General features: G+C 41.9%; 1 protein-coding gene across 3 annotated transcripts in view; it reads right to left on the bottom strand.

The window, feature by feature from the left end:
• PLPP1 (phospholipid phosphatase 1) overlaps positions 1-13,665 on the bottom strand; it is a 93,726-nt gene that overhangs the window by 7,327 nt on the left and 72,734 nt on the right. For all 3 annotated transcript variants that reach the window (XM_040622256.1, XM_040622258.1, XM_040622257.1), the window contains one exon: positions 4,624-4,681. In XM_040622256.1, the coding sequence (XP_040478190.1) occupies positions 4,624-4,681 (58 nt within the window). The remainder of the gene's footprint in view (positions 1-4,623; positions 4,682-13,665) is intronic.

Here is a 13,665-nt window from a genome sequence, read left to right as displayed (position 1 = left end):
GACAGAAAGAATTGATTTGCTCAAAATAACCAGACATTCAAAGGCAGAAGGGATTGTAGGAAGACGCCCCACCGTGCAGGCGGCGAATGCTTCCCTAACACGTGCAGAGAGGCCTTCCTCCTCATCCAGAGAGAATCCAACACTGAATCTCTTTGTGCAGAGCCTTAGGATAGTTTTGTAGGGCACACAAAGACCTGGTCAAATTAAACAGGACTTTTCAATGCACAGGTTCACACTGAAACAAATGCAAAGGTACAGACTTTTTTTGGGTAAAAAAAATTATATATACAGCTTTTTAAATAAAGAAATTCAATGTCTTTTGACCCTACTTACGTAGTCTTTCATTATCTGTCAACCAAAGGGTAGACTATTTAGGCCTTTTTGCCTAAAATTTCTGGGGAAAAAAAAATACTAGCTTCCATTGAAGGGTCTAATTTCTCACTTTTAAAATCTGATTGCTGACCAAAATATTTTGTGAGGCTGGTTTATTTTTATTTTGCCTTTCCTTGATCCTATAACACTTAACTACAAAATGCTGTTGTCTCACAGAATTTCCTAATAATCTATTTTTAAAATAAGAGGTTTTTTTCTCCCCCATTTTAAAGTAGAGTCAGGGGGTCAGCTTGCAAGCTAAAGATGGTTTTTCACATTTTAAAGGGCTATTTTTTAAAAAAAGAATATGCAATGGAGACTGCATTGTGGCCTGCAAAGCCTGACTATGATATGACCTTTTACTGAAATCATTTCCCAACTCCTGAACTAGACCAACAGTAGAGAGTTCAAGACAAAGAAATGTTCCTTGCTCTTGAAAACACAGCTTCTAAGACTAAGCCAGGGAATATATCGTTCCACCTCCTTCTGATGACAGATCTGGCCAGGAGAACACCCTAAGGCTGACCTCTGTTGAGTCTTTACTCTAGGCTTCAATTTCACCGTCTTTAGGAGTCACAGAATTCCTAAATTTAGATGTAGAATCCCACGTTACAATTAGGCAGGATTCATACAGTTCCTGGGCGCTCTTCACTTGCCCAGTGCCCGGCATTAATTCACACTGTGGAAACCGTCTTCATGAAAGATCACTAACCGGAGGTACTACATGTTGAGTGCGGGGAAGGGACTGTACGAATCTTGAGGGAATCGGGTGGTATCAAAGAGCACTGTCCAAACAGGAGGGGGCGAGACCCAGATCCAAGGATCCTGTGGGGGGGGGGGGGGGGTAGCTGAAGCTCGGACACTAAGGTGCTTGGGCCCCCGCTGTAGTAATTAACCTAGGGATTTCATGACAGTGATACACAGTCTGAGATTTCAGGCTCCATAGTACAGTGCTGGCAAACGTGTTTCCTTCAGGATATTTCAGTACATTCCATATATGTATGTACTGAAAAAAGAACAGTCTCCTAACATGGTTCCTTTCCTGGACAGTGAAGTAAATTTAGATTCTTTGGCATTTGGCCAAGTTCAATGGATCTCACTAGGTACTTGAACTAGCTGTGTGCAAAGAAGCCCTGCCATGTGCTCCTGCCAGCCTAGGCGCTTTTCATGGGTGCTGACTGTCCTGCCACTGTCAAGTGCAGGGCCGGGCTGCCTGCCAGAGGAGAACAATGGTCAGGATATTTTCTTTAAGAGACTTTTTAAAGTTAATTTCTGGGTGTCAGGAATTCTTGACGGAAGTTTTGGCTATCAAAAACTGTCCTCAGAATTTAAATGACGGTACATCCCCCCCAAATCTGGGATTGACCCATGATGCCAAGATGCCTAGGGAAACAAGATGAGTCACTGCCTAAGGAATTGGCAGAGGAGGTGGGGGTGGTTAAATGTTGTATATAAATGTGAAAGCTGGAAAGCAGGGAGACATCTGTGTGTTGAGGGGCTGAAATAAGAGCTGGGGCCTACATCCACATCAAGTAAATATTTCCACTGCTTAGAGTCACTGAAATGCACTGCATGGTTGCTCTGACCAACTTTCCTTTCCAGAAAGGCCTTGGTCTATGACAAATCTATTTATCTGAACTTTTCATTATAACTTTACCTCTAAGAGCTCATACTGACCCAGTTACCAAACTACAGTCAAGGTAATTTTCCCTCTGCTTAGATCCTTAACTTGCCCCCTCATACACTCCCGGGTGTCCACAGAGCAGGCTCACCACTGAGGCCCTCTATGTATTAATTTCATCCTCTATACAATAGCTTCATATTTTGCAGAAGAGCCCTCAGTAAAAGTTTGTATTTGACTGAATGTACAGATATTCTGAGAAGGGTCAAAGAGCAAAGATGAACCATACACTACTGGGTATGGAATATGATACATCTGAGAATTTTCTTTACAATTAAAAACAGTTGGGAGGGGCGCCTGGGTGGCTCAGTTGGTTAGGCGTCTGCCTTCGGCTTAGGTCATGATCCCAGGGTCCTGGGATCAAGCCCCACATCGGGCTCCCTGCTCAGCAGGGAGCCTGCTTCTCCCTCTCCTGCTGCCACTCTGTGTTCTCTGTCAAATCAATAAATAAAATCCTCGGGGGGAAAAAAAACGGTAAAAGTCACGTGTCATCACCTGACCTTCTTAAAAATAACTGAACTAGGGTTCAGATCAAGCGGTCTATCACAAAGCAAGGGAACCTGACGAACAAGAGACCACCAGAGAGCTGACAGACCTCCACAGCCTCCCAAGGGCCCTATTTCCCCAACTATAAAAGGGTGGCAACCATCCCTCTGCTCTCACTTCATGACGATTATCAGAAAGAGTCAACAATTCAAGTAGTTAAATGCAAATCATCAGTATCAACTTCAGATTCTCAAGTCTCTCCCTAAGGACTTAAAGATACTGACACGCAGGTGAGGGGCTGACAAATGACAGAGGCTGCACTGGCGAGGCCTGGCTGTGGGCATATACAACATGTTCAAACACTGAAAAGCCATCAGTGCAGTCACAGACTTCCGCTTTGGGGAGATTTCTCAGGATACTAATGGCTCTAGCCTTCGTCTCCTCCAGTCCCCGTGCCCTATTTAAAAAGAAAAACATACGGCGGCTCCCTTTAGAAAGAATGCTAACTTTTCCCAGTAAGATAAATGAACAGAGGATATTGGAATTGTATTTCTTGTTCCTCCCTTCAAATAACTCACATTCCCGAACATGGCACATTTTCAGAAACATTTGGGCGTGTATTTTAAAAAGGAAGCCCCAAATTCTGCTAAATTGGTACCCTGCTGCTTCCTCGCAAAATTAACCAAAGACAAAAGACTTACATTTCCAGAAATGGTGAAGAAGCCAAAAATTAGCTCAACTGTAATGGTTTTGAAAGTGTGGGTTTGAATTTTGTATAGCGCACACATCTGTAATTTTTACATTCTTTTGACTTCTCAAATTTGGTTTTTCAAATGAAAGCAGGATTACGGTAAAAATTGATTTTAAAACGTCTCTATATGAGACCAAATTAACTCACAGCAGTCTACTCTTAATATTACACATCCTGGACTTATAATGTAAGCATTAAATACTCAAGAGTACTTAATGTGACCAAGGAAGGAGGGTGGAGAGCAAACAGCAAATTCACACAAAACACCACTACATAAAAATCCACTCATAAAGGAAATTAAGACGAAAATTGCAGCTGATCATTTAGGGTAGAGATCTTCTCCCCCTCTCTTCTTTTCCAACAAATTTTGCTAATTTTACAGAGGAAGAGAGACACACAGAGATAGGAGAATGAGCACATTATAAAAAATAAGTCCACTGAACTGATCTTTAAAGACTCCCGTATATGCCCTGAAGCCTGGTCTTCCTTAAGTGACTCTGGATAAACACTCATCTCCAGAGACGCAAAATGCAGACGCCAATATGTTCCTACCTCTTCACTGATCACTGTGTAGGCTGCAAGGGCCAACCGCCACACTGCTCTCTGGGTTAGCAGTTAGACATGGGCCTGCGGACTGGAGGGATGCTAAGCTCCAGAAGCAGCAACTGCTTCTTCCAGAAGCTGAAACCTTTCTCGTCCCATGGAAAGCAGTCAATCAAGTATTTCAGAAAGTGGAAGGAAAACAAAACCTACTCAAGGAGCAACAACAGCTGCCTTCACATCCACGAGTCAAAGCTCCACCCCTAAACCCAGCAGCCCCCGGAGGAAAGGGGCCCCCTGAGCTCCTAGGTCAGGGCTCCCAGTTAGGGCCAGGTCATCACCCAGCAGCAGCCACCTTGCCCGGTTCTTCAGAGCGGGGACCTGCGGTGATGACACAGAAGCTGATGGTATGTTGCAGAAAATACATCCCAAAGTAACGGCGCATGTCAACCGACTCCGAGCACCAGGCTGGCAGACTTGATGATTAGGTTTCTGCCACTGGCAGGAAACACCTACTTCACCGGGCAAGACCCCCTACAGTCCTGAAGGTTCCCAATTCGCCGCCCGCTCCACAAGTGTGCCTGTCCGCTGCCTCTCCTGACGGGCCAGTCCTCCTCCACAGCTGTACCTGTCTGTGGCAGACGCACAGCGTCCCTTCTCTGAGCCGCACTGCGGCCAGCAGCAGCCCAGCTCAGGAGGATGCGGGAGGTGGCCACACGGCAGGGAGCACCGAGGTTCAACACCCAGCTGCACGCAGCACGTAACCCACCGGAAACCAACGCAGAGTACTTACTGCCACGAACAGCATGCAGTACATGGAGAACGAAGAGTGGCCCGAGTAAAAAGACAATCTAGAAGAGAAAGAAGACAAAGGTCAATTTTCTTTCCCAGAGGTGGACAATCGTCTTGATGTCCTAAATCTACCGGCGGCGGAGCAGAGCCCTCTCCCCCTTCACCTTGACAAATTACCAGAGTGGGAGAGGGTGTCCTATTAGCGAGACTTCCAGCAGGGAACAAACTTGACACGAACATTTCTGAAGTAGCGCTCCACAAGCCACAACTAGTATATAAACGGTCTGACTTCATGACATGTGAACTTAAAGGACCATGATTTAAGCTTTATCTTCTACCTGCAGGGTTTGCACCTGAGTGCTAGTTATACCTCCTTCGGAACACTCAGAAGTTGACTACTTCTTCAAACATAAAACGAATTTTAAAAAATTAGAAGTGGTATTTTAGCCTTTTAAACAGGCATACATCTCACCTTAGATTTCCCACCAGATGAAACGTGCTTTTGTTTGACATTTTAAAACTGTGCACTGACAGTCCTGTACCAGATGAATGCACACCTTCCAATATTATATTCTATCAACATGCAAGTATCATCTTCCCCCCAAAATGACCGAATGCTTGCAAAACTTAATTTTATGGCCCCTTTTGGGAAAGGGAGAAGCTTCCTAACATCCACGATCCAGGTTCTGCTTACACAGCACTGCCCTCAGAGCAGAAAAGGCAGGTACATTCCCCCAGTAAAAGTAATTCCATGCAAAAGATGCATCAAGCACACAATGAGAATGCTTCTCTGGCCTATGAATAGGAACAAAAGTCAGAAGGACAGGCTTCTAAGTATTTTACTTCTTACACCCTGCTTGATTCAGAAGGAATTTGGTTACCTGGATTCAGAGAGGTGAAATTAAAACACAGATCAGAAAGTCATCCGTGTATGTTTGGCGACTGAGAGGAGGTGGGCGTGCAGATTTCTTAAACATGTACCGATGATGATCTAACAAGAATTATGATAGTCTTTTCATAATCAGATACGTCTCTAAGAAAATGAATATTCTCACTTATAGTACCAACTAGGAATTCTATAATTAAACCTGATCATTAATGTGGATTTAATCTATGTAAAACAAGAAAAATAAATCACTTTTAGCCTCCCCAACTATTTGGCTGTAGAGAATAGATCAATACAAGTCCTTACTTTACATTAGACAGAGCAGAGTTCTGTACACTTTGTGTTTCAGTAAGTTAAAACGAAGAACCTACAAGTTAATAAAAGCCAATTTCAAGAACTGTCAAATCCCATCAAGCCAACATGACCGTGATCCAGGAAATGTTCTCAAAGCCAAGCAAGTCCAAAGTTTCAAGAAGACTTCACATTCAGAGTATTCACCGTACACTGTGCCACAAAATCGCAAATTCCAAACCTACGTAATAGCTTTAAACAGTTCTGATTCAGTCACAGGGTGATTTCATTACTTGAAAACAAAATGGTTTCAGTTTCTTTATTCCAAATACATAAAGTATTTTATTTAGTATAGAATCAGCCAAAGAATAACCTCTGGCTTCAACAAACAGGGATTAAAACACATAAAGGGAGAACTCTATTTGACCTCTCTCTCTCTCTGTCTTTACCCACGGTAAGCGATCAAACAAATCATGGTAATACGGACTTTAACCACTATTAAAACAGAATTAATACAAATTCAAATTATTTTCATATTCCATACACATCTCTTTATTGCAATCTCGAGGAGATATAGCTCTTTATTATGTCTGAAACTCACAAATGAACAAATAATTGTATGAGTAGTTCGATAAAAACCCCAAAAGTAGGGGTACCTGGCTGGCTCAGTCGGCGGAACATGTGACTTGATCTACGGGTTATAAATTCGAGCCCCACGTTGGGTGTAGAGATTACTTAAAATCTTTAAAAAAATAGTAAAAATAAAATCCCAAAAGTAGTCAAAATGCAGATTGTCTTCATTGGAGTAACCTCACGGAAGTGTTTACAACTTTGGCTCTGGCCTCGGAATGTTACCCCATTCTTAGATTTCAACCCAATCCTACACTGCCGTCTCACTTCAGGAGAGCCCCTCTCATGAATGTACATAGAGAGATAAACAATTTGTGCCAGCTTTCCATCAAAGCATAGGAAAGTCTTTCCAGAAAGAAAATTTACAGAGAAAATATATTCTGAAATGCAGCTATTCCACAAACTCAGACATGGCCTGTTACACTGAGCAAGTAGGCGAGTCTGAGAATGTAACTTACTGGGGACAGCACTCTTTTCCAGATGGCAGATTTAAGATTTTTGTTTTGTCAGCCAAGACATCCCTTTCTCCTGGGAGAGCTACTTGGCCTGCACCCTAATGTCACAGCCTTCATGAGTCTTTACAGCCATCCACCCCTCCCCCCCGCAGTGCCCGTGAATTCCCTTTCCTCAATCCATCATTCTTCCATCTCAGTTTTCCAACATCTACATAAATGTTCAGCCTTATAAACTGCAAAGACAGCCAAATCTAACCTTTATCAGTCATCAGAAGCAAGCAGCTCACATAAAGTGTTTCTTAATTTTTTAAATGGCATTTACTATAAGTATTTTGGGGCTATACACAACCTCCTAAAAATCTCACTGCTCTTGCCCTGCCCTCTGACTTTCTTTCCTCCTTCCCACTCCCCAGAGTTAAAAGGCAGAAAACAGTGACCCCTTTAGCTAGCTATTCTTCTAGTTTGAAATATCTACTTTGCATTCATTCTTGAATGATGGCTTTCCTGAATACAGAATTGTAGATTAATGCTTTTTTTTCTCATCACTTTGAGGTATCATTTGACTATCTTCTGGCTTCTACAGTTGCTATTAAAATAGAAGCTATCTGTCTGCCATTCCTTTCTAGGTTACCTGTCCTTTCTCTGTAATTACCCTCCCACCTCCACCACCAAGGTCTTCAATATGCCCCAGCCTCACGATCATGTATCTAGTAGGAATGTACCTTTATTTATCTGATTTAGTATTCATTGGCTTCCCATTTATATACTTCACCAATTTTGAACAGGTCTCAGTCATCGTATCTTTGACTGTTATATATCCTCCATCCTACTTCTTCTGAGATTCAGATTCAACACATTCGACATTTTCACCCTATCCCTTCATCTTTTCTTTTGTACTTTAAATCTTTGTCTATCTTCCGTTTCAGCTCTCACTTTCCCTGTGTCTAAAGTGCTTTATCAATCTATTTTTTTAAATTACTATGTATCATTTATAAAAGATCTCTTTGGTCCTTTTTCCAATCTATGGTCAATTTTGATCCTGTTCATCCTTAATTATATTCTCAGTCTCTGATTTATTTCTACACAGTAGATATACTGATTTTATATTCTATATGGTAATTCTATCTGCAACCTTTGAGAGCTTATGTAGTTTGTCATTATCTCCTGACTCTCACGTAGGGTAGTTTGTTTCTATGTATGTTTATTCATAGGAGAATATGAACTCATGTCCTTGATACTCTATCTGTGGGGAATCTTAGCGGCCTTGGCTTAAAAAAAGAGTTCTTCCAGCAAAGATGTGTGTTCTCTCCTGCTGTGTTCACTACCAATTCACTTTAAAATTATATATATATTTTTAAAGCCCCACATATATAGTATGAATTCTGGCACCAGAACAATGTGATTATGGTCCCGTAGTTAAGGAATTCTGACAGCAGCCCTCCCTCCCCGCACCCCCGCAGGGAAGATGTTGCCCTTCGGGAGTCCTTAAATTATCCTTGAGTGTCCCCTCTGTCTACTCTGCACTGGCCTCACTCAGCCTTTGTCTCTTGTGCCCCATGTTCAGAGCCCATTGACTGAGGCTCTAGGCCACCAGGAACTGGCACATACCTTCAGGTACACATCAGATCAACAGCATTAACAAATCCCAACATAGGAAAATTCCTTTACTCTCTCATCCAGTTTGGCTATTAATTTACAAAGATTTATTTATATGTGTTTATACATGTGTGTGTGTAATGTATTACCTAGCACATGTAACTATCAGTAAGTATTTCTAATTCTCCATATTGCCAGAAACGGACGCAGGCTTTTTTTAAAACAAGAATTAGGACTAGGGGCGCCTGGGTGGCTCAGTCCGTTAAGCATCTGCCTCAGCTCAGGTCATGATCCTGGGGTCCTGGGACTGAGCCCTAAGTGGGGCTCCCTTCTCAGCGGGGAGTCTGCTTCTCCCTCTGCCCCTCCCCCTGCTTGTGCTCACATTCTCTTTCTCTCAAATAAATAAGAATCTTTAAAAAAAAATTAGGACTAGTAAAATGTTATCTCAAATCAACTGCTTTACTAGAGACGTATAGTCTGGCAAGAAGAGTTTTTCATTTTAAAGTGGTCAATACTCACAAATGTTTCTAATTATTACTCTTCTACCTGTTCACTGGGTATGGCAAAGTTGGCTCTGGGGCAATTCAGAGCTTCCTTCATCTCCCTAAAGATAATCCTGAAATTGTTTCTAAAGCGTTTTAAGGCAGAAAGGTTGTCGTAAGACTTAACAGTTCCAAGCTACTGACCACCTTCTATGCAGAGGTATTTAATCCACAGTACTTCCACTCTTCACCGTTGGTGGGGGCTGTTAATCCTCTTTTAGACAGAATGAGCCTCCCAGAGGTTCACTCACGGGCACCGAAGTCCCATCGCTTTGAGGATCAAATCCCAGTCCTCCCAACTCTTTCCCACTGGGCCAGGATCCCCCACTGCCACGCACGGCTGGCAGCCCCAGCGGCAGCACGCATCCTGCCATCTCCTGGCGGACGCGGGGAGCCACCATGAGAAAGAACAGGAGTCACAGCTCATACACGGCCACATGAGTGAAGTTAATATGCGAAGAAGAACTCAGATCTGTGAAGAGGCAAATGTCAATGTGTAAATAAGTATCTTAAGAGAATACTCGTTTGTCCTTTGTACACTCTAAAGGCCAAACTAAAAGGAAGTCAGACTGCACCGTGAAGCATTTTCTCCAAGTGTTATTTCCTGATTATAAAGTTTACACAACAGCAAATTAACTTGAAGGACATGGTGAAATTCCCTTCTGTGGTAACCTTTAAACACAGAATGACCCTGTGAGAAAGTCAAAATATGTCCCAAACAAATGCACAAAGGAACAATTTCCCAAGTATTAGTCCTACTTTGTTTCAAAAGGATTTCTACAACCAATAGCTGTGCAAAATACCCAGGCAATGAGCTGTCAGGCTATTATCTTTAAGAATTTCACATCTAAGATACTGGGGAAGTCAAGTAGGCAGTGAATGGGGAAAATGGGTACTTTCACAATGCACTGACATGAGTGCACACTTTACAAAGGGGATTTGACAAAATCTATCTCTATGTAAACCAACGTATTTTCTGACCCAATAATTCCACTTGAAGACATCTACTCTAGAGAAACACGCATGAGCACAAAGGCGTTTGCTGTAACACAGCTAGCAACTTGAAGACGATGCTTCTTTCACTCTTCTTCTGAATACCGTAAGTTAGCTAAAATCAATTAAATAACTACCTTCAGGACATATTTTAAAATATGTCATTTATTTAAACCACATAAAAGCATACAACTTCACACTTAATGTAAAATATACAGAAAACAACTGAGAGGACAAACCATTAACAGCAGCCCTGGGGAAAGGTATCAAATGGGGGTTAAAAAAATCTTTCACACTCCAGGCCCGGACGGCTTTCCTGGGGAATTCTACCAAACATTCAAAGAAGAAATAATACCTATTCTCCTAAAGCTATTTCAAAAAATAGAAACAGAAGGAAAGCTACCAAACTCATTCTATGAGGCCAATATTACCTTGATCCCCAAACCAGGCAAAGACCCCATCAAAAAGGAGAATTACAGACTGATTTCCCTAATGAATATGGATGCCAAAATCCTCAACAAGATATTTGCTAATAGAATCCAACAGTACATTAAAAGGATTATTCATCACGATCAAGTGGGATTCATACCTGGGATGCAAGCGTGGTTCAATATTCGCAAATCAACCAGCGTGATACATCATATCAACAAGAAAAGACTCAGGAACCATATGATCCTCTCAATCGATGCCTAAAAAGCATTTGACAAAATACAGCATCCTTTCCTGATTAAAACCCTTCAGAGTGTAGGAATAGAAGGTACATTTCTCAATCTCATAAAAGCCATCTATGAAAAGCCTACTGCAAATATTATTCTCAATGGGGAAAAGCTGGAAGCCTTTCCCTTAAGATCAGGAACTCGACAAGGATGCCCACTCTCGCCACTATTATTCAACATAGTACTAGAAGTCCTTGCAACAGCAATCAGACAACAAAAAGGGATCAAAGGTATTCAAATCAGCAAAGAAGAAGTCAAAATGTCTCTCTTCGCAGATGACATGATACTCTATATGGAAAACCCAAAAGAAGCCACTCCCAAACTATTAGAAGTTATAGAGCAATTCAGTAACGTGGCGGGATACAAAATCAATGCTCAGAAATCAGTTGCATTTCTATACACGAATAACGAGACCGAAGAAAGAGAAATTAGGGAATCCATCCCATTTACAATAGCACCAAAAACCATACGTTACCTTGGAATTAACTTAACCAGAGACGTAAAGGACCTTTATTCTAGAAACTATAAATCACTCTTAAAAGACATTGAGGAAGACATAAAAAGATGGAAAGATATTCCATGCTCATGGATTGGAAGAATTAACATAGTTAAAATGTCCATGCTACCCAGAGCAATCTACACTTTCAATGCTATCCCGATCAAAATACCAAGGACATTTTTCAAAGAACTGGAACAAACAGTCCTTAAATTTGTATGGAAACAGAAAAGGCCCCGAATCTCCAAGGAACTGTTGAAAAGGAAAAACAAAGCTGGGGGCATCACAATGCCGGATTTCGAGCTGTACTACAAAGCTGTGATCACAAAGACAGCATGGTACTGGCACAAAAACAGACACATAGACCAATGGAACAGAATAGAGAGCCCAGAAATGGACCCTCGGCTCTTTGGGCAACTAATATTTGATAAAGCAGGAAAAAACATCCGGTGGGAAAAAGACAGTCTCTTCAATAAATGGTGCTGGGAAAATTGGACAGCTACATGCAAAAGAATGAAACTTGACCACTATCTCACACCATACACAAAAATAAACTCCAAATGGATGAAAGACCTCGATGTGAGACAGGAATCCATCAAAATTCTAGAGGAGAACATAGGCAGCAACCTCTACGACATCGGCCAAAGCAACCTTTTTCATGACACATCCCCAAAGGCAAGAGAAACAAAAGATAAAATGAATTTATGGGACTTCATCAAGATTAAAAGTTTCTGCACAGCCAAGGGAACAGTCAGAAAAACTAAGAGGCAGCCCACGGAATGGGAGAAGATATTTGCAAATGACACTACAGATAAAGGACTGGTATCCAAGATCTACAAAGAACTTCTCAAACTCAATACACGAGAAACAAATAAACAAATCAAAAAATGGGCAGAAGATATGAACAGACACTTTTCCAATGAAGACAGTATAGATGTTTGTGGTTTTACCTTTAGCTTAGTGCCTCAGCGTGAGGCACTAAGATGTTCAAAAAGGATCCCATAACTATTTTTTCAATGGCCTTTACCAGAAGGGCAGTAAAGTTCTAAAGTATAGGGGTAACCTCAGACCATGAAGTCTCATCGTTGGCTGTAGTAATCTAGAGGGCGGTGGTAACCCCCTGTTTTTGGGTAAGTACTCTGAGGACATTTTCCTCTCTTTCATTAAGAAGTTGTGGTCCAGGGGCGCCTGGGTGGCACAGTGGTTAAGCATCTGCCTTCAGCTCAGGGCATGATTCCGGTGTTATGGGATCGAGCCCCACATCAGGCTCCTCCGCTATGAGCCTGCTTCTTCCTCTCCCACTCCCCCTGCTTGTGTTCCCTCTCTCGCTGGCTGTCTCTATCTCTGTCAAATAAGTAAATAAAATCTTAAAAAAAAAAAAAAAGAAGTTGTGGTCCATATATACAATGGAATATTACTCAGCTATCAGAAAGAACGAGTTCTCAACATTTGCTACAACATGGACGGCACTGGAGGAGATAATGCTAAGTGAAATAAGTCAAGCAGAGAAAGACAACTATCATATGATTTCTCTCATCTATGGAACATAAGAACTAGGATGATCGGTAGGGGAAGAAAGGGATAAAGAAGGGGGGGGTAATCAGAAGGGGGAATGAAACATGAGAGACTATGGACTCAGAAATAAACTGAGGACCTCAGAGGGGAGGGGGGTGGGGGAATGGGATAGACCGGTGATGGGTAGTAAGGAGGGCACGTATTGCATGGTGCACTGGGTGTTATACAGAACTAATGAATCATCGAGCCTTACGTCGGAAACCGGGGATGTACTGTATGGTGACTAACATAATAAAAAATCATTAAAAAAAAAAAATCTTTCACATTTTATAGTGATAGTATTGGAAACACTACATGGTGTTACCAAGATTTTTATATATTTATATATATATTCAAAAATATAAACACGATAGTCAAATTATCTGATATGCCTGCTACAAATTTCCAACAAACCCCTTGTCCACTAAACACGCACGCACGTGTGCACCCGCGCAAGCATGCGCCCAAACTCCTTCCTGAACAGCAGTCGCCGTGAGAGCTGCCCTGCTGCCACGCTCGGGGCACACCGCAGCTCCCTGCCTACACATTCACGCCCAGAGCCCGGCGGGGGCTCAAGGCCAGGAAGCTTGCTCTTATATTTCTCAATGAAATGTTTTGACATTCGTGTGTCTTTTTAAATATCCTAAGTCATGTTTCCATAAAAATATATGCACATAATTTCATACCACTGAAATTCAGTGTATTAACTCTGTGATTATTACAAGTCACAGAGCCAATAAACATGTGATTTTGATACATGTGTTTGGAGGAGGGAAAGATCAGATTTCTAGAAATGTGTAGATATACAAGAACCACAGGGTCTCTCTCCTCCTGAAGGTTACAGAGATAAAGATGAAGGTGATAAACAGCAAAAGAATACAAGA

The sequence above is a fragment of the Ursus maritimus genome, unplaced genomic scaffold (assembly GCF_017311325.1).
Source record: "Ursus maritimus isolate PB19 unplaced genomic scaffold, ASM1731132v1 scaffold_5, whole genome shotgun sequence".
Lineage (NCBI taxonomy): Eukaryota > Metazoa > Chordata > Mammalia > Carnivora > Ursidae > Ursus > Ursus maritimus.
Note: the sequence above shows the minus strand (reverse complement) of the source record. Positions and strands in the feature narration are given on the sequence as shown.